The following is a 24,699-nucleotide window of genomic DNA, read 5'->3' as shown; positions in this document are numbered from 1 at the left end:
CATGGAAAAGAGAATCAGACTGGGTTTTACTAAACACAACCAATAGCTTTCCTCTATCTCCATCTGGTATGTTTCTAACCTCGATATTCTCCAAACAAACCTGCATGTTTTTTAGAAAAACCACAAGATTGAATTATCCCAAAAAGAATCCCTGAAGAAACAAAATTAGATTAAATGTAGGGAGTTCTCTTTTGCAGTTGATTCTTTGGCAAAACATTAGAAGCATAAGGCAAAATTGTGACATGTGTAGGTATATTACATCTATAGATTGCACGGGCTTTCCAGTATCTTCTACCAAATGTTTCCTCCCATTGAGCAGTTATGTTAAAAACTCAGTATTGAGTTTGTTTCTTTCCCTCGGTAAAGTGTTAAAATTATTTTTGATGTAATACTATTTCCAATAATGTAATCTACAGTATGTTTCTATCAATATTTCCTTTTTGCATTCTCATAATTTAATTTTTGCTTTATAATTTCAATTTTATAAATACAAATATATGTATTACACATTCAAATACATAATTGGCAGTTTAAAGTATAAATACATTCACATAATAATTATAAAGTACCTGAAGCCACCTTTTTTTAATAGTTGAATCTAGGTGGCAATGAGCTCCAACAAACTAACTAGGGTGTGATTTTACTTGGTCTAGAAACCACTGCAGCTCACGTTAGGTGATTTTTAATTTTGTTGTATGATTATTACTGATGACTATATATAACATGATGATGAGTAAGCTGAATAAAAAAAACTTAGTTATCATCTAAATATATATGTTATCTTCTTACCTAGATGTTTATGTAAAACATATGTTAAATTAGAATTAAACTTTGTTTTAGTTTAAAAATCATTAAGTTCTCTTTTTAGTTTTTATTGTCTTCCGGCTTCAAAATGAAATAGGAACAAACGTATAAGCATAATTTTTAATTATTTGGTTTATTTCAACCGATTGATTACGTTCATCAGTCTCACAAAATGTAGATATGCACACCAAAATGATGTTATTAGTTTAACCAAATAAACCAAAATTTTCTAGCTAAATTGTTACAATAAAAATAGTTAAATCAAAATACTTGGTTAAATAAATAAAAACTTTGGTTTAATGTAACCAAGATTTGAAAATAATATTATGTTTTTTTTATGGGGGTACCTTACACAGATTCAAGAAAACATGAAGGCCGTTGATGTGATACCGTTGTTGACACCACATGTTCTGGACAAGATCGAGCAAGTTATACAGAGCAAACCTAAACGTCCTGAATCATACCGGTAAAAGCCAAATCCTGAGATTGTTTGGAGGCTGTTTGACGGATGCTCTTGGATGTTATCATGTGTTGGCTCTGTTTGTTCTCATATGCATTTTAAGACTCAGAGACAGAGAGAGCACTATGTGTTGTGTTTTAGTTTTTGTTGTTTCCACTTTTTGAAAACAAGTATAATGTTTTTGAAACTTAAAAGTTGGCTTTTATAGCTGTTGTCAAGAGGTCAGTAGTAATGTAGTATATTGAAAAGCTCATTAAAACGATTGTTAACTGTGTTAAAAAAACGGTTGTTAATTATCATACAAGTTTTTATTTTATAAAAACAGAGGAAGTGAAGATATACTTATTTAAAGATTTGATGAAAAAGTATATAATGCTGATCGTGCACATCATAATGTCAGCACCATCCTAAGTCTAATGTTTAGTCTACCTGTTGGCAATTGTTTAGTTCCTTTTTTTTTTCAAAAGAAAAATTATTTAGTTTCTTCTTAAAACATACATGCACGTACATTTCTGATTTTTTTGTTTGAAAAGACATTTCTGATTTTTTTTACATAGATATCCTATTTCGATTTTTTTTTGGGGTAAGATTCATTTTTCACCGTCATTTTAAAACTAATTTTGGATATTCTGTTTTATTTAGTTAAATCAGAAAACAATTTTTTTTAGAATTGTCTAAAGAAAGTAAGAAATAGATAAAAACGTTTCTAGGCAATTTTATGAATTTATTATTTGAGAAAACAAAAGAAGTAAATCCAGATTTATAATTATTAATAGATAGATCATCTCAAGAGTACAAGTGAAACGAATAAAATCAACAATTTATTAATAATCTTAATTGAAAAAAATAATAATTAGAGAATTTTCGAAAGGAGAGTTAGTTATTGGAATTTGTCTCTCACCACCCACCTGCGTTTATTTTTGAAAACGCTTCTCAGCGTCTCTCTCCTCTCATCCCAAAAGAGTCTAAAGGTAAGTGTTTTATATTTAACATATTGTTCATACAATTATTTTTAAATATTCACTTTTTATGAAAATTAGAACTCGCTTCTTCACTAGCAACAAAATTTTACTGTGACAGCTCAATCAAATACATCAAACACTTCAAAGAACGAATACCATATCAACTACATAATTAGCTGAGGCACAAAGAAACTTCAACACAATCAAAGTTATAGAGTGAAAAAAACTGCACCATGTTTCTATTCTTTTTCTTATGTCCTACCAAGTATTACATTTTGTTTGACTCAACTGTAATAAAAGAAACAAAATATTTTTCCATCTATTTTTTCCCTTTAAACTAATTTATTATCTTCTATTTTTTGACAATTTTATCTATCCACCTATGGAAAAAATTATATAAAATGTCAACATCCAAATCAAAACATAATTGGACTTAGCAAATAAATTCTTAATATTAGTAAAAGAGGTTATCTAATAATATATTCAAACTCATTTTCCGCGCGTAGCGCGGACAAAGACTCTAGTAAATTAGTAATATGATTGATAAATACCAATTGATTTGGTGTGTCCCAAATTGATGCTTTTTAATTGTATCTTGCCACTCTTCATCTCCTTCTAATAAATCTTTTGCCACACATGCATTTCTGAACAAAAATTGATTAGCATTTAAAGATTAAATATTTTGACCATTGTTAAGTCGAGTTACATGAAATATTTTTGTAGGATAAGACAAATAAATTTACCTTTTCTATTAAGCAAATATACAAAATATATACACAAATTTTCCAAGTTTTATATGTGTTTCTCCAAAAACATTTTATGATCCTTTGGAGTAGTGAATCTTTCTCCTTTTTATATATTTTTTCTTCGTTCTGATATTTTTTTGTTGTTTGATTTTTTCATTGTTCACAACTACTATATATAGAGAGACCAAAGATTGTGATGGTTAACCATCAAATATTGTAATGGTTAATCGAATTATAATAGCTGAACACCAAAACTTACAATAGTTAATATGAAAGATGTAATAGTTCAATTAAACAATTGTAAATGCTCATCCAAACAATTGCACTGGTTCATTTAAATGCTTACACCGATTCACTTAAATTTCCAATAGAACATTATACATATGAAAATAAAAAAAAAATTTAAAAAACAACAATTATAAGTGAAATGATAAAAATATTTAGACTTAAAAAGACATAAGATAAAGATGCAATATTTCAAGTTAAAAGTGATAATAAACAAAACAACATAATATATGGTTATGAAACACACAAAACATAATAAATAGAATTGAAATAAATAAATTAAAAAAATAGAATTTTAAAAATAGAAGCAGTTATAAACGAAAAAGTACATTAAACGGTAATAAACGAAAATGTATCTAAACAGTCATGCGTAAAATTAAAATGAAAAAAGCACGTCCCTGTGAATTAATTGGAATTACTATTATTAATATATTATTTACTATTAAAAATTCTAATAACCAATATAACAACGGCTATTCAGCTGAAAATACACGATATGAAAGATATTTAGGAATTGATGCAGAAAACTTTTTAATTAGGTAATCGGATACATGAAAAAATAAGAAGTTACCACCTAGTCCCTAATTGTTGTGTTCTAGGTCTGCAAAGATAGTAAGCATGTGTCAGATGAAAGAGACGTTTTGTCTTCTACAAAAAACACTGTATAAGGGCGCATGAGTAACATGTCCGATATAGTTATTTTGTATATAATTTTTACATCAATGTATATGAATCCATGGTGGAGACCAACAAAATTTTTTAATTGACTTTCATGTTCTATACGAACAAATTCGAACAAAAAAATCAAAGTAGACCTGTTTAAGGCAATAAAATGATCAGAAAATTAATTGTCAAAAAGAGGCACGTGAATTATATGGAAGTAGTTATACTGTAGATAAATTGCGAACATGATGTTTAGTATGCGGATATGTTGTGTAAACAGGCTCAAACTACCAAACAACCACCGCAGCCTTTTACATCACTCCAAAATAAGCATCATTACAAGAACTTCGGCTCAATAGTGTAGAAGCCATGGTATTCAACGTATAGCAGAGCAAAATATATGGATAAAACATCAGCCAAATCAAAAGAACTCATCATCAAGTTCACTTTTCTCTACACTCTTCATTTCAATCACGACTACTTCAAAGCTTGTTCCTTTTCTTTGTAGAGCATCTTCTTGTAGGCTTGTAGCCTCCACTTCACTTCTTTCTAAACTCTTCTTGTAGATCTATCAATGTTCAAACCAAAACCAAAGTGTGGAAATCATTAGGAACAAGAACAAGGACTCCATTATCTGAACTTACATGGGTATGATGTTTTAACTTCTAAAACTAAGCTATTAAACAAAAGACGGTTCCTCAAACTCAGTAAGTGTATAGCATAATCAAAAACAAAAGTGAAAGCGTGTGTACCTTTAACTCCTTAAAAGCAATGACACAACAACAAGAAAATCAATATGTTTTGGCCAATAAGGATCTGTGTCGGGTTTGTTTTTAATATCTTCAAAATCCAGCAAGCATTTTTAAGGGTGATAACAACAGTGGTGGTGGTGATTGATTATATAGAGAGGTTTCAGATCCTTGTCAGACAGTTGGGGGAGGAGCAAAGAAGATAGAGGCAGAGGCAACAGAGCACTAGCACCTCCGAGCCGTGGTTCATGGACAAATTAGTTGCAAAGGATGGATTTTTATCTCTACTTGAGCTGAGTTTTGGAGGCGATTATAAAAATGATGGTGAAGAGAAATCCGAATTGAAAAAGGTAGAATGGTCTGAAGGAAATCAAAATATTCACAGAGAAAAATAGGAATTGGAAAGAGAGAGAGAGGAAGTGAGTACTAGAACCTAAAGAAAGATACAAACTTTACACTTTTTCAGATCTGTTTGCAAGAAAAGTGAATCTGAGAGAGAACATGAAGGGAGATTGAGCAGCACGGGGGCTTTGAGGAGGAGATTGACCCATGACCTCAAGAGGAGGTGCCAAGAAAGAAGAAGACATGGGTTGTTGACGAGTTTTAATCTCAGCACCATCATTGTCTTTGAGCAAAGATGGGTTGTTGATAGCAGTGACGATGTGGCAATTATGGAGGTGGGACTTGATGGTCTCTACAGTTCGGTCGTGGCAGAGAGGAGACAAGGAGGAAGAGACTGAGAAAAGCAGAAAAATAATGGTGATAGGCATTTTTGCCAGATGTGTCAGACCTAATGCACAGAGCTAAATGTAGAGATAACGTCGTATTTACAGATTAAACAAAGTGTTAAAAAAATTATGTTTTCTATATAGCTAAATAACTTTTCTTTCATAGTCATACACTGCAATTATTTAAATACAAATAAATACAAATATTGTAAAGCTTATACAAAAAATAATATTTATATAATTTATGTATATAATTATTTAAATATATGCATATAACAGATCAAATCAGATATCCGGTCCTAAAAATATTAGTATTTAACAATAGTCGAATTTTAAGAAGCAGACCAAATATTAATTTGCAATATACATAAAAAAAAACAAAGTTCTGTCCAAAGCAGATATTATTGAACAATAGTCGAATTAAATTTAAGAAAAAACATTTCTCGTGAAGTTCCCAAGAGAAAATCACTAAACAAGACGGCCATTATTAAATATCATCACTCTCTATAAAGACAGCCTAACGAGCTTATTGTATAAAATCCGATCATCTCTTCCAGTGTTGCTCTCTAACAAAGCACTCAGCACAAGCTCCTGCCAAAGATCAAAAAAGACACAAATAATTCATTTCTCTATATCTTTGTTAAAATGATTGACAAACTCAAGTATAGAGAAATCTGTTTTACCTTGACTTCTCGGTGAGATAGAAACTTTCCCAAGCTGTGCATAGTTGTTCTCATATCATCAACCTGTGAAAGAACAAAAAATGTAAACGGTATTGTAAATTCATTCTGAGAGATAAGAAAGATGGATTAAGCTTCTTCTTACCCTAACATAGCCTGTTTGGTTACGATCAAAGAATCTGAAAGCCTGAGTCAGAAGAAGCTTTAGCACCAACAAAAACGGTAAAAGCTTAAGGACATTATAATAGTCAAAGCAGATTTTCTACCTGCAACAACTCTTTATCAACCGTTTCTTCTTTTTTTGGTGCATCAGATGTTCCTTCCTCTTGCTTCCCGTGCTTGCCTGACTCCGACTTGGGTTTGATCTCAGCAGATTTGGAATCAGTCTTCTCCACGATCTCTTCTTTTCTATCAGTTGCGACTTCAGTTATAGGACGAGCAACAGCGCTGCTAGTCTTCTCACTGTTTTCTTCATTCTTCTGCGGCTGAAGAAGAGACACAGAACAAATGGACAAGATTGATGAACATAACATCTTGTTGGCTAAAATAAAACTTACGATATTAGGAGTGAACAAGTTGGAAACTGCAAGGCAAATAATGTATAAATCATACCTCTTCAGCAGTTTCTTCTTGCTCAGGATTTTCATCGTCCATTTCCTCGCATTCCTCAGGGTCTTCTTCAGGATCCTCTTCAGGGTCTTCCTCTGGGTCTTCATCAATCTCTTCATCCTGGTTATCCGCTTCCATCGTAGCAGCTTCATCATCGGTGGCTTTTTTAGTGTCTTCAGTGTTAGCTACCGTTTCCTTTGCTGAATTTTTCTTGTCATCCTTCTCAGGAACAGATTCAGTTGTAACAGTGGCTTCCTTGTCAGTCTTTTGACGCTTATTTTGTGCTTTTGCTTCCTTTTCCTTGGCAGATAACTCTTCTTGACGCCTCTTTCGTTGGTTTCTCTCTCTCACAAATTTTACACGTAATTTCTACCAAGGAGAAAAAAGAAGAAGTGTAAGAAAACAGTTATGGTAGCTCAAAAAACAAAACATCATAAATCAGTTACAAACCAACCTTGAGAAATTCTAAGATACGAGTACCCATTTGATACTGTAGCATCTCGAACATCGATTCAGCAAACAATGAAAGCTGCAAGAACATACATAATATTGATGAAAACTTAGTAGTTCAGTTGCTATAACAAAACACGTACATTGAGTTAGCTAAGAGAGACAATGGAAACATGCTAAGCAAAGCAGTAACCACACAGGAAAAAGACTAACCTCAAATGATGACTCATCAATGTCCTTGTCAGTGTAATCCAAAAGCGAGTCCAGGGAGACCGAAAGTGAACGCAACTGCTAAAAAGAAAAAAAACTCCAAATAAGTGAAAGCTGCTATTACTAAACCTGAAACCATGACTTATTGTCCACCTACTTTAGAATCTTTGTTCCGTTTCACTTGTAGAACAAATCCTGGCCGAGGAGGTTCGTCAGACTTTTTCTTGTCCTTCACTTGTAGTATGGACTCATCTTTTCCACTTCTCTCTTTAATCTCTTTCTCGTTAATTTTTTCTTTTGCCTTTTTCTCGTCAACCTTTTTGCCCTCGGATTGGTTCTCTGACTTGTCTTTCTTTTCAGCCTTCTTATCTTCACCTGCCTTAATGTCCTTTGTTGAACTAGAAGCACCCTCCTTTTTCTCAGTACTCGGAGATCCCGCCTTCTGTTTTGTTTCCACAATTTTGGAGGCACTCTCTTCCTTCTTTCCTGCAGGAGATTTCATCTCCATACTACCTGAATCAGGAGTTTTCTTCTCTGCCTCCACCACCTTTTCCTCATCATTCTCTCCATTATTCTTCAAGTCACCGTCCATGTTATTGTCTACTTCAGCAATCTTCTTTTTAGCCACTTTTTTGATGATTTTTTTCTTTACGATTGTCTTTGAAGGAGTCTGTTCATTACCCTTAGCACTAGGATCTGAGCTCTCCCCTTGGTTATCACCTGAAATGGCAACCTTTCCAGGAACATCCTTTTCATCCGGCTTCTCATCTTTCTTATCAGTTGCCTTTCCATCGTTGACAGGCCTTTTAACAACTCTTTTAACAATCTTTTTCACCACCTTCTTAGTTCCTGGGGTCTTTTTCTCCGCATCCTTGGCTACTTCACCGGCATTATCACTTCCCTTTCCTACAATGACATCTTTCTTAGCCTCCTGAGAAAGTAGTCTATCTCTCTCAGCAAGAACTTTCCTGTGTGCCAACCATTGGGTTCTCCAAGCGTCAAATGAAGGAAGACATTCTGATAAATCAGGGACAAATAGTACAGTGATCTCTTTGAAGATTGAAACTCCATCCGTACCAACTCTGTCGTAATGTATCTGTAAACGCCAAAAAAAAAGAGGTCAAACAAAGCTATTTAGATCTCCAGATAACAAGTAAATAATATTGCTTGGTTAGCTTTGTATGTATCTATACTGAAGCTACCATATCTACAACAATATGCAATCGAGGAACCAAGTTAACAAAGTTGGCAAAGCTATTCATAGCAAATCTTTGGATAGGCTAATAGCAATGGTTGAGGGTCCAACAATTTAAGACAGTTAGAAAAAATATTTAATAGACTAACGAAAACATTAATAAATAAAGCAACCACTAATAAGCTCGGATACTCTACTATGACGTCCCCACTTGTTCAACATCTCAATGCAGTCTTAAACTAAGAGATGTCAAACCTACCTCTAGAAAGGGATTCCAGTGACGGCAGTTGCTCAGATCAAGATGAAGCTTATCCTTTGTGTGTCTGCAACGCAAAATACCTTTCATGCCTCAAGACAACGAATACAAGGTAGAAAAGAATGACAAAAACGAACAAGAGAAGAAACACACCTCAGCATTGTCGTGATTAAGGAAGACTGATCAACTGATGGGTCCATGCCATCTGTGGGATCCCAAGGACCACCAGTGGCCATCAACGAATGATCTTTTTTAAGAACAGCAAACTTTAATATGTTGCAAATATGAGGTATACGCTCTTCAAATAATTTATCTGAAGAAAGATCTTCCAGAGCAGTCCTGCTCAGGCCACTCATCAAAATCATCTGAACAAAAGAGAAACACATTACATATGAAAATGCTTTCAATATAATCGGGAACAGTACCAGCGATGATATACTGTGCAAAGACACATTCAAAGCGGTAGAAGACTTATTGAGAGTAAAAAACAGCCCACCTTGGCATTCCAAACAGTCTTTCCTCCAGTTTTCACAGCTGAAGACTTTGTGGGCGTAGGTTTCACATCAACTCCACCATCTTCAATGTAATCATGCTCAAAACTGCCGTCCTCAACAAAAGATGGTTAAATTTACAAATCTTTAGACTGTATATATAATAAAGCAAAAGTGAATCCAAAATCTAGCTCTAATATACTGACTCAGCAAGGGAAATAAAATATGATCTATTTAAACTCCTTGAACACGATTAAAATCTTCAGACTGACAATTTGCAAACAAGAAAGTAGGATTAATTCACCTCACAGCAGTATGCATCGAAAGTGTAAGCTTTTGTTTCGGCCAGTTCACCACAACCTGAAACATATATATTGAGGTTTACGATCACTTGGTACTCTCCTAAGGATTAGAAAATTATTGGCAGATGGACAAACAGATACCTTGGAAAACTCAGAAGGTAAAAAAAGCCTTGGATATCTTTTATCCAGTGTCACGTAATCCCTCTCCATGTCAACCAAGCGCGAGGATAAAACCTAAAAACAAGTCATCAAATTATGTATATTGGTCTTAATCATTGTATTACTCAGGATGCAAAGGGCGGGTAACTCTCAATAAAGCGTCTTATCAACGAAAAATAACATCCATTGTTTCATCCTTGTGAACTTTTACAAGTTTCCTTCAATGCAAAGTCCCAAAGAAAAAAAATCGCAATCAGGAAAATTAACTAGAGACGAACAATATATAAGGTTGCAAAATTTCCCTCCCAAATAATACAAAACTCAGGAAAACATAGCACTTTCTACCAGGAATATTTGTCACACTGAGTTCAAAAGGCAGGATAATAATACCCCAAGGTGACAAGATGTCAGAAGGAAAGAGGAAGTATAGTAACCAAAGGTAAAGGAGGAAAAGAATGAGAAAGCAGAAATTGGAAGTCAATCAATAAGAAAGCAAGGAGAATGCAGGATTGGAAAGGAAGATGAGGTAACCCAGAGGAGTATGCAAAAACATCACGGAATGAGGAATTTCTCTGAACACTTGTTACCTTGCAGACATAATCTCTCCGTATTGGCCTAACTGGTGAAGGACGCCTTCAGGTATAACAGAAATAAGGTTAGTGTCTTGCGAAGAAGCAACATAAAATCCCCTGCATTCCAGATGAAGAGCGTGACACAGATAAAAAAGAAAACCTAATTGATGCTTCACGATGTTGTGCATCCCGCCGCAAAGAGGAACTACGTGCATCCCTAGAAACAGCTTTCGGCACTGGAGTCCGCTCCTTTGGGTCCCTGGACGTAGCTCTCGCTGTTGGAGTCCGATCACGTTTTCTTTCGAGAGCGCGTTTTCGATCACGTTCTCTTTCATCTTCTCTTTCCTTCTCCCGTATGCGATCCCTTTCTCTGTCCCTAGCTCTTTGCTTTTCTCGTTCCTTCTCCCGCTCTCGTTCTCGCTCTCTATCACGTTCGCGATCCCTCTCTCGTTCTCGCTCCTTATCTCTGGCACGCAGGTTCTCACGGCGACGCTCTTCTTCCCTTAGTTCAAACTCTCTAAGATAACTTGCCCGGTCATCTTTCCGGAGCTCATCAACACGAGGACCACCACGAGCTAGCATACCACCAGGGTAGTCCAAGTCCAGAGATGCTGCAGTAAGGATGCCTTTCCCAGTACCATAATCCCTGCCTGGAGGCAAACTGACGCCATAACCAGGATTTGAAGAACTCTCCATATAGATATAGTCATCTAAGTTTCGCCGGGGAGCAGCTCCTAATAGCGATGGGGTATGTTGGCTGGCATAAGAAGACGTGCTGTGTAGTGATAGCCCATGAGGATCAGACTCGAGCCTTCTTCCATAATGCATAGCTTCTTGGTCAGAATGGCGTACAGTAGAACTTCGTTCTGTAAGATAATCGGCTTGTCTGCCAGAAATGTTTGCTACTCAGTGCAATAAGATAAAATTTTCTTCAAAGGTCATTGCAAATTTACACAGGAAGCTTTATAACAAAAATCTAGGAAAAACATAGTTTCCGTCCAGACAGAAACATAATACAGATGACAGAGGTAACAGAAATACAATATTTCTGAACAAATACAGAAGAATACATCGTCGGAAAAAAAGTACCTGACACCTCCATCAGCAGAAGTGGTATGGAGCGACTGCATTTTTAGTAACTGTTCTCCGCGGAGGAGTGATGCTTGATCAATGCGATCGTACAAATCAGTCTGCCAGAATCATAACAATGAGTATCATGCCACTGGACAGCAATAAACCAAATTCATAAGATATTCAAATAGCTGTGAGAGTGAGCGCACCTGACGACCAAAGCTAGATGAATCAGCATACCGAGCAGCTGGATCATTTTGCAACTCCCTACCGAGATAAGCACTTGACTGCCTTCTATCAACCGGAACGTAACCAGAGAGCTTATCCGAATACAAATCATCCTCCTTTTGACCATAACCATGGGCAGAGGAAGACAAATAGCTTCCAGAAGCATACTTTGGCGAATCCGGCAGAGTGGGGACATATCCAGAGCGGTTATCCAAGACTGATGAGCCAACGCCTTTAGTGCTTAAAGGCTGAGAGCTGGCGAGAGAAGCTGTTCCATACAGAGACGCGTACTGCGCTCCGTAATGACTGGCTGTGGATAACTGAGACCTGTACCCACCACCAATGTCAGTCTCCTGAGGAGCACCTGAAGGTAGGCGAGAGCTCAAGGGAATCTGAGATCCCCCTTCTGCCCCGCCACTGACTGAACTCCCCGGATAATTAGATCCAAGCTGCAATGATAATATCCCTCAATTAGCTATAGATTCAGTATATGAGTTCAATGTGAATTGCATCAATCAATCGTATCTAATGCAGTAGAAAAGATGAGATCTAATTGATTCTTACGTTCTGAGGGTAACCGGATTGAGAACCGTAGGGCTGTTGACCGTAGCCACTCCCCCTTGAGGAATACATGTCTTTCTGAACGTATCCGATTTCAATTGTAAGCAAATTGAATCAGCAACCACGAAATTGAATCGACGACGTGACGGAGAACCTACCAGAAGATTTGACCCTTTTAAAATCTTCTTCTTCTTCTTCTTCTCTGCAGAGAGATAGAAACCCTAAGGAATCGAATCGAGATGAGGAAGAGGAGCTGAGAATGGTTTGTTAAAGAAAGATTCGAAGATTGTTGTGGTTGGTTAATAAGGGTTTTTCTTTCAAGATCGTCGCTAGCATTAATGGGCTTAGATTTTATGATATATATATTGCGCTTTTTGCAGTTCTTTATAGGCCCATTGTTTTAGTAATGGTATATGAGAGATGAGACGAAAATTTTTGTAGTTAAGCAAAATAATCTTTGAGCGTGTATTTAATCTAGATATTCAAGTGATTTGATTTTTAATAATTTATTATTTTAAATGAATTAGTGAATTTAATATGATTTTTGGAAACCAATCGAAAATTTTATTTAAAACTATGAGATTTATTTATATTTTACTTTTTAAATTAGAAAACTTCAATCAAACACTCTCATATCACTAGAAAACTTATAAAACTCACTATTGGAAGATTTTTAATAACAATGAATCAAAGTACTTTATTAAATATTAAGTTTGTTATTAGATTTCAAATGAATTTTTAAAATTCATATTTGAATAAAAGTAAATTTATCGTTTTAATACAAATCACCATAAATATGGTGTACGTATTATATCATTTTACATAAATATAATTTTTTAATTTACTATTCTCTTGAAATTAGCTCATATTCTATACTTTTCATATGCACAATTTACAATTATTAACTTGCCACATGTTTTCTTTAAATTGATTCGAACAGTTTCAGTAAATATGTATTTAGTATAGTAGAATCTCTATAAACTAATAATGCTAGGAATTTCAAATTTTATTAATTATAAAAATTTTGTTATTTAGATTTCTTATTTTAAGATATATTTATTTTAAGATAAGAAAACCATTTGATTTTAGTGTATAAACATTAATTGTTACTTTTTGAAATTTGACATTTATATTAAAAAAAATTTATTATTTGGTGTATATAATATAGTGTATAAAACTTAAATGTGGTTTTAGATATAATATTACTAAATATAATCAAAAATATATTACCCGTTAAGAAAATATAAAGATAATTCCATTGTGAATATAAAACAAACAATATAATAATAAGTTTTTACTTATATAAAATATTTATACATAAAACTTATTAATTTATAATTTTAATAGGACTATATATTTTCATAGAATTTTTTTTAAAAATATTATCTTATTATTTTATCTATTTGTGTCAAATTAAGAATCAGCTCAAGTTAGGACCAGCGAAATTTATTAATTTATATTGATTATTAATTTATTGAATATTAATTTATAGAGGTTTTACTGTATATATATTAGAACATATAAATTCTTTAATGTACATGTATTTTATTTTTTTCAAATTCACGCTATAATATTCTTATCAGTTGATGTATTTCATTTTAAATATATCGGTTCAAGAGAATACTAGAATTCTTTTATTAGTTTAAATTAGGCTTTTGTCTCAAGCTAGGTTTTGTTAGAGATACGAAGCTTCTCTCCAATGTATGCGATGACACCGATCTACATTCCTCTCGATCTCCAGATCAATACACTCTTAAAACTACCTGTGAAATCTTTATTGAGATTCCGGAGTGTCTCAAAGCTCTGGTCATCCATCATCACCAGCCAACAGTTCAGAAACCATCACTTGAATATTGCTTCTTCCTCACCTCCTCCTCGTCTCCTCATTGCTTTTGAAGACTTTTACGGAGCGAAGCTTCTAGTAGTCTCGATACCTAACCCAAACGTAGTACTTTCCTCTTCGTCTTCTTCTTACAAAGATCTGAGTCTGGTAAACATTAAAGGGAAGATTGTGTATAACGCGGGTCGTGGCTTGATCTGCGTTGGAGCCGGTTTTGAAAACGTGGGGATTTGTAACCCCAGCACGAGGCAGGTGCATAACTTGCCCCACTTCAAATTCAAACAAACTCAAATAGTTTGTCCACGCCCCATGTACATTGTTGGGTATGATCCTGTTGGAGATCAATACAAAGTGCTTGCTCTTGATGACTTGCCTTGGAGATTGGAGCACAAGATTGTGGTATTGGGAGGAGAAGAGACTTGGAGAGAGTCTCCTTGTGTAGCATGTCCTCACGTTGTTTGTACAAAGGGGTTGTACATGAACGGAACCGTATACTACGGGGCATTTATGAAGGACATCGACTCTCCGCATAATTCTATAATTGTGAGATTTGATGTTAGGTCTGAAACGTTCAACATCTTCAAAGTACCAAGCAAACTTGTACCAGTGGGTTATGAGTGTATGTGGAAAGAGAGAGGGTGGTCTCCTACAGACAAAATTCTGATAAACTACGGTGGAAAAATTGGTGTGGTGGAGAGTCCTAGTGTTTGTGGTTTTAGATTGTGGGTTGTGGAAGATGCTGAGAAAGAGGAATGGTCGATGAGTACTTTTCATTTGCCTGAATCTTATGTTGGCGTTGACTTTGAGGTCATGGATACTTTTTCTAGCGGCGAAGTTTGTTTGGTTTCAAAAGAATGGTCTGATCCGTTCTGTCTTTTCTATTACAATTTGGAGAAGAAAAGCATGAGAAGTGTCGCAATCGAAGGACTGCCTATTTCTGACTTTAAGAAAATCCAAGCCCTTTCTGTGACGGTTTCGGATCATTATGAGAGTCTCTTGTCCTTATAAACTTAACAAGTTCATTAATGTAAGGCATTTTTTTTATTTATCTTAAACATTTTATCAATTCTGTCCCTTGCAAATACATTTTCAAGAAAATGAAGTGCACATTAGCTTTGTTCAACATCATCAAGAAATAGCTGCTTCAATATTTTGGATAAGTATCTTCAAAACAACTTGATAACGCATACTATTGAATACTCCCTATGTTTCTTAATGTTACATATTCTAGTTTTTTCACACATTTTAATTAAACACATTAAATTTGCATAATTTTTGTGTTTATCTTTGTTCTATTTTTTTAAGCCAATAAAAATTCAGCAAGTGCAATTAATTTTTTTTAAAATTTGCAATTAGTTAATAAAACATGTCTTGAAAATGTAAAAAATAATAAATTTTTTTAAAATAATTTTTTTTTTTAGAATATGTATTATTAAAAAACAGAGGGAGTAGTAATTAATAGCTGAAAGATTTAATTTGACATTAGAAGGTCAGCTCGAACTAACTCATAACTGCATCCCGGAGATTTTAACAGCCTCCTATCAAAATATACATAGAAACAAGTCAAAGGAAACCTGACTAGTATCTTCAACAGTAAAAAACGAAACCTGTTGTAACTTTATAAGTAACTTACACAAGTCTCTGCGAAAATGATGTTTGAAATTATCTAAAAAGAACAAAAAAGGGTGAACCATTTTGAAGGGACCGATCACTGGAAACAAAAATTGTTTTCCTTTTTTTGTTTCCATACATATATAAAAACACATCTATGTGTATAAAATGTTACTCTTCAGCCCTTCGTTCTCCACTTTCTCTTCATTCTTCATGAGTCTTACTAACCTCTTCCTCAGTACTCTTAGATGACTCATCAAACGCCAACAACTGCAAAGAAGAACAAAAGAACCCATAAGCATTTTACTAAAACTGCGATTGTGTTGAAGTTTGCGTTTGCTACAATTGAAAGCTAGAAGTAAAAGAAAACAAACCGGTTTGATGTCACCGTTCCAAACGCAGTGAGAAGCCAAGAACCCAATAACGGCTGGGACAATGTATAACAAAGCAGGCTGAAACAGAGACAAACCACAAACCAAAACCCATCAGATCAATCTATAAAGCCTGTGAGGCTGGAAAGTTATTACATATTCCCATCACCAGTAAAACCCTTTAAATAGGTTTGATTCACAACAATTAAGACACATAAGAAAAACTGACCTGTGCTGCTTGAAACCAGTTCATGACTACAATAGTGAGGACAACTCCAACAACGTATCCCACAAATGCACTTGTGAAGTATTTTGGCTGACTACGTTTTGACACATCAAATCGTAGAGCCAGTGCAACAAAAATACCTAAAGAAGAACAAAATTTAATTTCTCATACTATCCAAAAAAACCATGATCCAAGAATATTGAGTTAAGCAACATGCATTGGTCTTAGAGGACATACCCGGAATGACAATATCACCAAGCCCAAGCATAGAATAGGGTCTTAGAGCATCTCCCGTAGGGAACAAAAGCTGAAAATAAATTGCAGCAATGAGATCACTAACAAAATTATCAAATCAAATTATTTTTGTTTTATGTAACTTTTGAGACAATTTTACTAACCTTTATCGGAGCATCAAAGGATTTGGCAACACTGACCATAACGGGAGTAAAGAAAACCCAGAAAATATCATAGAAAAACAGTCCAACCTGCGAGTCAGGTTATAAAACAAACATTCCAAATGATTTTCAAGAATACTGTCATTGACAAGATGAAAATCAGATAATTTCATTCTTACCAAAAGGATGGCGCCAGTCTTGAACGATCCAAGAGAGAGCATCTCAATTCCCTGCATTGGCCGCATCGTTAATTACGCATAAAGACACAACAAAAACAGTGATTCCAAAGATACATTCTCATAAGGAAGCAGCATAGTCTATTGTACTCTTATAGTCTGTGTTTAAAAAGGCGATCGCCTTTTGCGCAAAGGCGCAAGGCGCAGTAAGGCGACGGTCCCACCGCCATAGACCTCTAAGGCGAGGCTAAGTCCGTAAGGCGCTCGCCATACTGCGCCTTTGGCTTAACTACAATGCGCCTTAAGCGCTTCAAAAGCGTGCTTTGTAGTTTCTATTAAAAACTACTTTCAACAAACCCTTAAAACATCTTGAAAACCATGTAACAACTACTCTGACAAACCCTTTAAAGACCCTTACAACATGAAGCTTAGATTTTTAGTTGTCAAGTTCTCTGTTTTAGTTATAAGTTATAGTATAAGGAAGTAAACCTGAATGCAGAAGGAGAGGCCAAGGATGTTGTTAGCCAGCCAATGTTTCTTCCAAGCATACCACGCGCAGAAGAAGGTTCCAGGGATTCCCGCTACAACTTGGGACTTTGTGAACTCTACCTCCAATGCTGTTTTAAGATCAAGGTTAAAAATCATTAACTCTGCATGACACAATCAAATTTGATAAAAACAATTCCACAGGAGCTAGGATGATCATTAAAAGAGTGTGAACGTTAGCTACATACATTTGAAATAAGGAAAACGCCAGACGATAAGATTGTCATTCCATGGTTTTGGTAGAAATCTACTGATGGCAGGTAACAATGTCGCCCTGCAAACACACGAATAATTGCGTGTTAGGAAAAGAGAAAGCCATAGACTTGACCACAGATAATGCATAATTAAGATTAAGACATACGAAAGAGCGACGATCCCAAGAACAAAGAAGTAAGCTGTGAGCACAGCATTAACCAAGTCCTTTGAGAGAAACTTGAACAACAAGAAAAGAGAGAGAAGCATAGCACTCCCAACCAATGGGAAACGCATTGCATGCTCTTTGGACATGGTCTCCTACATCATTCCAAAACAAAACAAAACAAGTTAGATCGAAATAGCTTCTTCACTGAGAACTGTTTCAAAACACAAATTTGCATGTTCTTACAGCTGGAGGAGAATCCTTCACCGAACGGAAGCAACCCACGTAAACCGTGAGACATGCCGTAAGAACAACATTCAAGTTCGGGTTCACCCTCACAACAAGCGGTGCCACTGTCAAACCTGAAACCAAAACAACAAAAGCTTCAATTTTTACGCCATGCACCAACAATTTGAAAACAATCAATCACACCCACCAATTCTAAACCCTAGAGAGATGTAACCCCCAAATCACAAAATTGAGTAAGCAATTAAACCGGAAAGCTAGCGAATTTCATAAGGAAACCACTAAACGAGACAATCACATCACTGTAAAACCGATCGGGATCAAAACCCAGAAAGGAATCGAGCAAGTGAGGATATGTAAGCAATTGTGAGGAGAAGGAGAACCTGCGAGAGCGAGATTAGCGATTCGCTCACAATTCTTCATGATTGATTCGATCCTGTGTGTTTTGGTTACTTTGTGAAACTGATGAATGTTTATAGAGAGAGATTCAGTGGTCTGGTGGGGTCAAGAGATTAAATTCCACCAGATCTGTTAATAAATTTAAAAAAAGTTGTGAGAAGAGGAGGAAGAAGAAGAAGATAGAACTAAGGAAAGAAAGTTATTATATATGACTGTAAACATCACTGGCTGTGACCTAATTATGTGACGGACTTATATGATTGGTAGCGTCAACGTGTTTATTACATCAGACTCGTATTATTATTGGTCAGATGACATTCATCTGTATCACATCACCAATGAGGATTTCTTTTTTTAATTGGTAACTCCGCATATGGTAACCGATATCTTTTTTTGTTCCAACGGAAGACTAATAATGTAAACATAAATGAATCGTATAACAAAATAAATTAGAAATAGAAACACTAATAACCACAGAAATTATCAGTGTTCAATGCGTTAAGCGGACGGTGAGTAAAGCGGACCTTGACTCAGCGCATAGTGCTTGAAAGACTAGACGTTTAAATAGTTAGTTAATCATTCTAGAAGTTTACTAACTATAACCTCAATATACTAAATATATATGATATACTAATAGATTAAATATTATGATTTACAAATAATAATATTTATATTATATTATTTTCATATGTTTTTATGTTAAATATACTAATATTTATAATTTATAAATAAAAATTATTAATTTAGACAGTTTATAAGATAATCGCCACATAGTGATTAAGCGGCCGCATAAAACGATTTTTAAAACATTAGAAATTATTAGATGTCACTAAAATAAAAATAAAGAAATTAACATAGAAAGTGGAATCAAGGTAAGAAATTGTCAAAATATGTAAAGTAGAATCTAACATTGGGTATGTAATCATGAAACAGAATTAATGAAACAAAATGATGGGATTAATTTAAGGTTGAGATATATCCATTTCATTAATTCATAATCAAAATTATAAAAGAATGGTTGTGAAATTGATAGAATGATATTTCATCCCATTAAGTTAAATAGTGAAAAAAATATGAAATTGATAGACTACATCATTTCACATCATTCCATTCAAAAAAATTAATGATCCAAATGCAACCACAATTTTGTCTAATTTGTTCATGTAGGAATTTGAAAACATAAGATACTTAAACAAAATTATTTAATTTTAAATTAGATTTGTATTTCTATTGTTTTTGTATGGATTTCCAACTTATTAAGATATTTGTATTTTTGTATATTAATGATAAATCCTGCAAGATTTCCAATTCACTTCCTCTCAAGACCAAAAGGATTCTTCACCCATCAACATAAAACTTGTCTGAAGTAAATAATGCGCCAGGCCCGTACTGGTACGTTATACGTTATAACCAAAAGTCGGAAAAGCCGAAAAGGGTTCTATTACAAGCCCAAGTCGTACAAAAGGGGGAGTTTTATTGAGGGTTTTGGTGTCTTTGTTGTGGATTCTGCAACATGTTAGGCTGTAGATTCTGCTGATTGGTTTGCATATTTCCATAGTCTCCTTGCTGTTGCTGCTGCTGTTGTTGCTGCTGTTGTGGTTGCTGCGACTGTTGAGTTTGCATCATTCCGCTGTTGTTAAACACTGCAAGAAACAGCAAGGGAAGAAAATAGTTAATGAATCGGTTTTAGTGTAAGAAAGCATGCTTTAGTTTTTTTTTTAACTTCTTACTCTGGTCACCCAACATTTGAGACGCATGACCTCTTTGAGCATTGGTACCCGAAACTCCATACTGCTGAGAACAATCAAGATCAAGAAACATCAGATTAAGACTTGCTCATTGTTATTTAAGAAACATGGTTTTTATTTAATTTAATCATTCAAAAAGCATAGTGACGAGTATGAGTTTTTGAGCTAACCTGCATTCTAGGATTAAGTGTCTGAGATTGCATAGATGACATGTTTGGTATCTAGAATTTAAAGCATAAAGCCAACACCAAACCAAATAAGCAGAAAAGAGATAATTAGTTATTAATTAAGGAGCTTTGAAGAGAGGTGACTCACCATCTGACTACTTGGGGAGCCTTGTGCAGATGTAAACATTGCACTATTTGCTCCACCTGAAAACTGGTTCAACTGACGGTTCATCATAGCTGGATTGAGCTGTTCTTGAGACATACCATACTGAATATTGTTGGTGTCCCACTGACTGTGAATATGGCATTTGATGTTGTTGCCCATGTAACTGGAAAACAAAACACAATCTGAAACTTAAAAAAAGAGTCAAAAAGAAAATAACAAGACAAAAGTTTGTTCCACTGATTCTACTGTGAACTTACCGACTGAAACTTCTGCTGAGCTTGCAAATCATGGAGTGATGGCATCTGACTCTATACAAAGTTGAAAAAAATATATTCAAATTAACAAACAACATTAAAGTAAGTGAAGAACTATCGATGTATGAAGGCAAACGTGAAGGCCAACCTGACCCAATCCTTGCATAGAAGATTGACTGAGCTGTTGTTGTTGTGCAAGTAGTTGCTGTTGATGTTGAGGCAACTGCATTAGCTTCGACCTTTGCTGCTGTTGAAGCTGTTGTTGTTGCTGAGGCGAAGCGGCATTAAGCATACCAGCAGACTAAGGAGAATTGGAATATGGCAAAGGAGATCTTGTTGTATCAAAGTTGGCATTAGATGGAGATGCAGCTGATCTTCCCATAAATTGTGTTCCAGAGACCTAAAAAAAACACTCAGAGACATGAAACCTCCATGGACTATGATTCTAACACAAGTGATAATCATCAAAACAAAAGAGAAATAACTAGTCATTGCATAGACATACCTGCATCATATTCCCTTGACTGTTGATGTTGTTTGACGCCACAGGTAATGCATTCTTGCCTAATGAAAGAGAGTTTCAGACTCATCAGTAACGGTAGAATGTCACTGAATGTAGATATGGAGCGAAAGAAATATATACATGCATCATTGACGAATAGCACATCTACCAGATGTGGTGGAAGTGCAGTGGTTATCTGTCTCTGGTCAGGAGGCAGCCTTGTTCCTTGAAACACAAAACATGAGACAGAATTGAGCAAAACTACAGATTACAGTTTTTTACCAAATCAAGTGATTCAATAAATGTTAAAAGGAGACGTGAGATCTCTTACCTGCGCCGTCATTTACAGCAGCTCGAAGCATGCTCCTGAATCTTTGCAACTTGAACTTTGTCTATAGTTGGAAGCATAGATGGACCTTGACGGGCACCAAATCGGGTAAATATTAATTCGATCAAGAATATAAATTTTATTTTTCGTTTACGATATTTCTTAAATAATTTTCATATAAATTTACCATGCTTAAAGCGCAGGTCTTTTCCTAGTAAATTATTAGATGTCACAAAAATAAAGAACTTAGAAAGAAATTAACAGAGAAAGTGGAATCAAAGTAAGAACTTGTCATTACAGTAGAGCTAACATTGGGGTATCATAATCGATACATCGGTTCTAAATGGTAATCAGAAAATGAAACTAATTAAATAAAATTAATGGAATTAATTTAAAACTTAGATGATATATTCCATATATTCATTCCACTCATTCATAATCAAAATCATTTTATTTGTATTTTTTCGAATGTGTGAAATTGATGAAATGAATATTATCTCATAAAATTATATAGTAAAAAAATAGAATTAATGAAATAAATTATTCCATAACATTTATTTGAAAAAATTAACAATCTTAAGATATTCAAACAGATTTAGAGCATCCACATTAGTGAACTCTCTTTGGGGTCCATAGCATTTTTTTAATATTTTTTTGGTGGGGCCATGAATAGTATTGAACTTTTTGCTATTGTGCTTATGCATTAGTGAACCTGAAGAAGAGGTTCATAAGAATTAAATAATATATTTATAATTTTTTTTAGTTTTGAAATTATTTTGGAAAGATGAATATAATATTATAAAATATATTTTATAAATAAAATTTATTCATTACATTGATAATTGATGAACATACAAAGATTATTCATCTATGTTACCAAATTTTTGCCATACATTTTCAACTAAATCAGCTTTCAAACTTTCATGTTTTCCTGAATCCCGAACTTCATTGCGCATGCCTAGCATGTTATTCAAATGCAAACTTTCTATCCTTTTGATCTTCGAACTTCTGCTTGACTCTCCTGACTCGAACTGAGAAGTATCACTTAGAGAGTATCCGCCTCGTTCGTTCTCCACAATCATATTGTGCAATATGACACAAGTTCTCATAATCTTCCCTAACTTTTCCTTGTCCCATAGTAGACCTGGGTTTTTTACTATTGCAAACCTCGATTGCAATACCCCGAAAGCCCGTTCGACATCTTTCCTAGTGGATTCTTGATGTTTAGCAAACAGCTCTGCTTTATTACCTTGAGGAAGTGGGATGGATTGGATATAAATGTTGACCAATTCGGATAAATTCCGTCAGTAAGGTAGTACGCCATACGGTAAGTGTGATTGTTGACCTTGAATTTAACTTTAGGTGCTCGACCTTGTATAATGTCATCAAAAACAGGAGACCGATCAAGAACATTGATATCGTTTAGGGTACCTGCTAATCCGAAAAATGCGTGCCATATCCAAAGATCTTCTGATGCCACAGCCTCTAAGACAATTGTCGGCTTTTCTGAACCTCGTGTGTACTGCCCTCTCCAAGCCGTTGGGCAGTTTTTCCACTCCCAATGCATGCAATCAATGCTGCCAATCATCCCTGGAAACACGCGTACCTCTCCAATATCGAGTAATCGTTGAAGATCTTCCGCCGTAGGTCTTCTTAGATACTCTTCACCAAAAAAGTCTATTATCCCATTAGTGAAATGTTCCAAACACAAAAGTGCCGTACTTTCACCAAGTCGGAGATATTCGTCATACGTATCTCCCGATTGACCATATGCGAGCATACGTATAGCTGCCGTACATTTTTGAAGTGGTGATAGCCCTTTCCTTCCGTGAGCATTTCGTCTTTGCCGAAAGTATGGAACACCTGTACTTAGCCGCTCGACAATGCGAAGGAACAAGGGCTTGTTCATTCGAAAACGCCACCTAAACATGTCCGGTGGGTAAGTAGGATATTCGTGGAAATAGTCATTCCATAGTTGAATGTGGCCTTGTTCCCGATCTCTTTCGATATAAGCTCGTCTCTTTGGTTTGTTGGCTTGTACATCAAGTAGGGAGTCGACAATATTATCAAATTCTTCGTCAAAAAATTCTTCAAAAGCTTCATCTACGCCATCTGACGATGAGGACGACATTTCTTTTAAAGAAAAAAAAGAAGAGATAAAAGAAGAAAATATGACTAAGAGTTGAAATTAAAAATATGATGGAGATAGAAAAAGAAAATATGATGGAGATAGAAAAAGAAAAATTTAATAGAGAGTTTTAAAAAATATAATTAAGAGCAAAAATTGAAAAAAAAAGAGATAGAAGAAGAAAATATGATTAAGAGTTTTTTAAAAAAAATATAATTAAGAGAAAAATTTGAAAAAAAAAAGAGATAGATAAGAAGAAGGATGTTTGCGCTTGATAGAAGAAGAATGTTTGGGCGTTGTGTTGTGATTGTTTAGATAAGAAATGGGAAATAGAGTTGTGTTCTGGTTGTTTTAGAGAGAAGAGATGAACAAGAAGATGAGACCAATGCATAAATGAGACATAGATTATATAGTGATGTTATACAACATCCGTGACACTTGCATAAACAACAACAAGTACTTGAAAATGTGTTGTCACCAGTACAACCCATGACAACAACACTACTGCCTATTACAATATGCTTCCTGTGAAGCACAACCCATCAACTACACTACAGTACAACTACTACTACTACGATAACCCATCAACCTCAGAAAAAAACGTGCTGCGCCAGTAGAACCCGTGACCTCCAGAACCCGTGACCTCTAGAACCCGTGACCTCCACAACCCGTGACCTGCAGAAGCAATAAACCTTGTAGAACCCGTGACCTCCAGAACCAACAACCTTCACCTGCAAAACGACACAGAAGAAGAGAAGTTTTAGTCAACAAGTAATGAACTAAGAGTTTCCGCAACTAAGTAAAAGCAGTTATCAAGTAATGAACTAAGCAAATTATCAAGTAAACAACATAGAAAACTAGACAAATTATCAAATTGTCACCTAGAGCATCTCAGAAACTAGTTTGTCCTTCAGAGCCACCTCACTCTCAGTTAGAGTTTCTAGTTTCTTAGAGAGTAGACGATCTAGTATATTTTGTTTTGATAGGTTCCGTTTCAAGTCTAGAATGCTCTCTAGTCGATCAAATGCTGCTTCATTCCCCTTTTTCTTGCGTTTGG

At 35.0% G+C, this 24,699-nt stretch overlaps 4 protein-coding genes across 6 annotated transcripts; 1 reads left to right on the top strand and 3 right to left on the bottom strand.

Annotated features, from left to right (window-relative positions):
- Positions 1 to 5,687: 5,687 nt before the first annotated feature.
- Positions 5,688 to 12,518, bottom strand: LOC103839424 (protein SHORT ROOT IN SALT MEDIUM 1). Of its 3 annotated transcripts, XM_009115928.3 has the most exons (19): positions 12,340 to 12,518; positions 12,185 to 12,259; positions 11,602 to 12,069; positions 11,411 to 11,511; positions 10,482 to 11,207; positions 10,337 to 10,382; positions 9,732 to 9,824; positions 9,593 to 9,648; positions 9,294 to 9,396; positions 8,951 to 9,162; positions 8,801 to 8,864; positions 7,504 to 8,442; positions 7,350 to 7,427; positions 7,141 to 7,215; positions 6,690 to 7,055; positions 6,344 to 6,562; positions 6,223 to 6,264; positions 6,081 to 6,143; positions 5,688 to 5,988 (listed from the first exon to the last, which is right to left on the bottom strand). In XM_009115928.3, exons 2-19 carry the CDS (start codon positions 12,251 to 12,253, stop codon positions 5,902 to 5,904), a joined length of 3,807 nt encoding a protein of 1,268 aa, XP_009114176.1. In that variant the 5' UTR covers positions 12,254 to 12,259; positions 12,340 to 12,518; the 3' UTR covers positions 5,688 to 5,901. The 3 variants fall into 3 exon arrangements, with proteins under 3 accessions (XP_009114176.1, XP_018510000.1, XP_009114177.1); XM_018654484.2 differs by having other exon boundaries at positions 12,185 to 12,487; XM_009115929.3 differs by having other exon boundaries at positions 7,350 to 7,424; positions 12,185 to 12,487.
- Positions 12,519 to 13,394: 876 nt separating this feature from the next.
- On the top strand, positions 13,395 to 15,782 carry LOC103839425 (putative F-box protein At3g47150). Its single transcript, XM_009115930.3, has one exon. The coding sequence runs from the start codon at positions 13,881 to 13,883 to the stop codon at positions 15,027 to 15,029; it is 1,149 nt and encodes a 382-aa protein (XP_009114178.1). The 5' UTR covers positions 13,395 to 13,880; the 3' UTR covers positions 15,030 to 15,782.
- On the bottom strand, positions 15,597 to 18,559 carry LOC103839426 (signal peptide peptidase). The gene is made up of 11 exons (XM_009115931.3): positions 18,334 to 18,559; positions 17,951 to 18,066; positions 17,708 to 17,859; positions 17,535 to 17,620; positions 17,290 to 17,417; positions 16,804 to 16,854; positions 16,628 to 16,714; positions 16,467 to 16,536; positions 16,233 to 16,369; positions 16,007 to 16,084; positions 15,597 to 15,902 (listed from the first exon to the last, which is right to left on the bottom strand). The coding sequence occupies exons 1-11, from the start codon at positions 18,371 to 18,373 to the stop codon at positions 15,837 to 15,839; spliced, it is 1,011 nt and encodes a 336-aa protein (XP_009114179.2). The 5' UTR covers positions 18,374 to 18,559; the 3' UTR covers positions 15,597 to 15,836.
- A 1,070-nt stretch (positions 18,560 to 19,629) lies between these two features.
- LOC103839687 (mediator of RNA polymerase II transcription subunit 8-like) lies at positions 19,630 to 20,976 on the bottom strand. Its single transcript, XM_033278335.1, has 6 exons — positions 20,833 to 20,976; positions 20,677 to 20,738; positions 20,413 to 20,593; positions 20,268 to 20,318; positions 20,080 to 20,140; positions 19,630 to 19,992 (listed from the first exon to the last, which is right to left on the bottom strand). Exons 1-6 carry the CDS (start codon positions 20,974 to 20,976, stop codon positions 19,823 to 19,825), a joined length of 669 nt encoding a protein of 222 aa, XP_033134226.1. The 3' UTR covers positions 19,630 to 19,822.
- Positions 20,977 to 24,699: the final 3,723 nt, after the last annotated feature.

Source organism: Brassica rapa, chromosome A09 (genome assembly GCF_000309985.2).
Source record: "Brassica rapa cultivar Chiifu-401-42 chromosome A09, CAAS_Brap_v3.01, whole genome shotgun sequence".
Lineage (NCBI taxonomy): Eukaryota > Viridiplantae > Streptophyta > Magnoliopsida > Brassicales > Brassicaceae > Brassica > Brassica rapa.
The sequence above is the reverse complement of the archived record's forward strand: the minus strand, read 5'-3'. Positions and strand labels throughout refer to the sequence as shown.

Excerpts from the sequence above, each read along its gene's own strand:
- LOC103839424 (XM_009115928.3), bottom strand. The coding sequence starts at position 12,253 with ATGTATTCCTCAAGGGGGAGTGGCTACGGTCAACAGCCCTACGGTTCT. Across the intron at positions 8,443-8,800 it reads ACTGGAATCCCTTTCTAGAG|ATACATTACGACAGAGTTGG; the intron begins GTAGGTTTGACA and ends TGGCGTTTACAG. Across the intron at positions 5,989-6,080 it reads TATCTCACCGAGAAGTCAAG|GAGCTTGTGCTGAGTGCTTT; the intron begins GTAAAACAGATT and ends GATCTTTGGCAG.
- LOC103839425 (XM_009115930.3), top strand. The coding sequence starts at position 13,881 with ATGTATGCGATGACACCGATCTACATTCCTCTCGATCTCCAGATCAAT.
- LOC103839426 (XM_009115931.3), bottom strand. The coding sequence starts at position 18,373 with ATGAAGAATTGTGAGCGAATCGCTAATCTCGCTCTCGCAG. Across the intron at positions 18,067-18,333 it reads CGCTAATCTCGCTCTCGCAG|GTTTGACAGTGGCACCGCTT; the intron begins GTTCTCCTTCTC and ends TTTTGGTTTCAG. Across the intron at positions 16,855-17,289 it reads GCCTCTCCTTCTGCATTCAG|GGAATTGAGATGCTCTCTCT; the intron begins GTTTACTTCCTT and ends CGGCCAATGCAG.
- LOC103839687 (XM_033278335.1), bottom strand. The coding sequence starts at position 20,976 with ATGCTTAATGCCGCTTCGCCTCAGCAACAACAACAGCTTCAACAGCAG. Across the intron at positions 20,594-20,676 it reads TTTCAGTCGGTAAGTTCACA|TTACATGGGCAACAACATCA; the intron begins GTAGAATCAGTG and ends TTTGTTTTCCAG. Across the intron at positions 20,319-20,412 it reads GCTCCCCAAGTAGTCAGATG|ATACCAAACATGTCATCTAT; the intron begins GTGAGTCACCTC and ends TTTAAATTCTAG.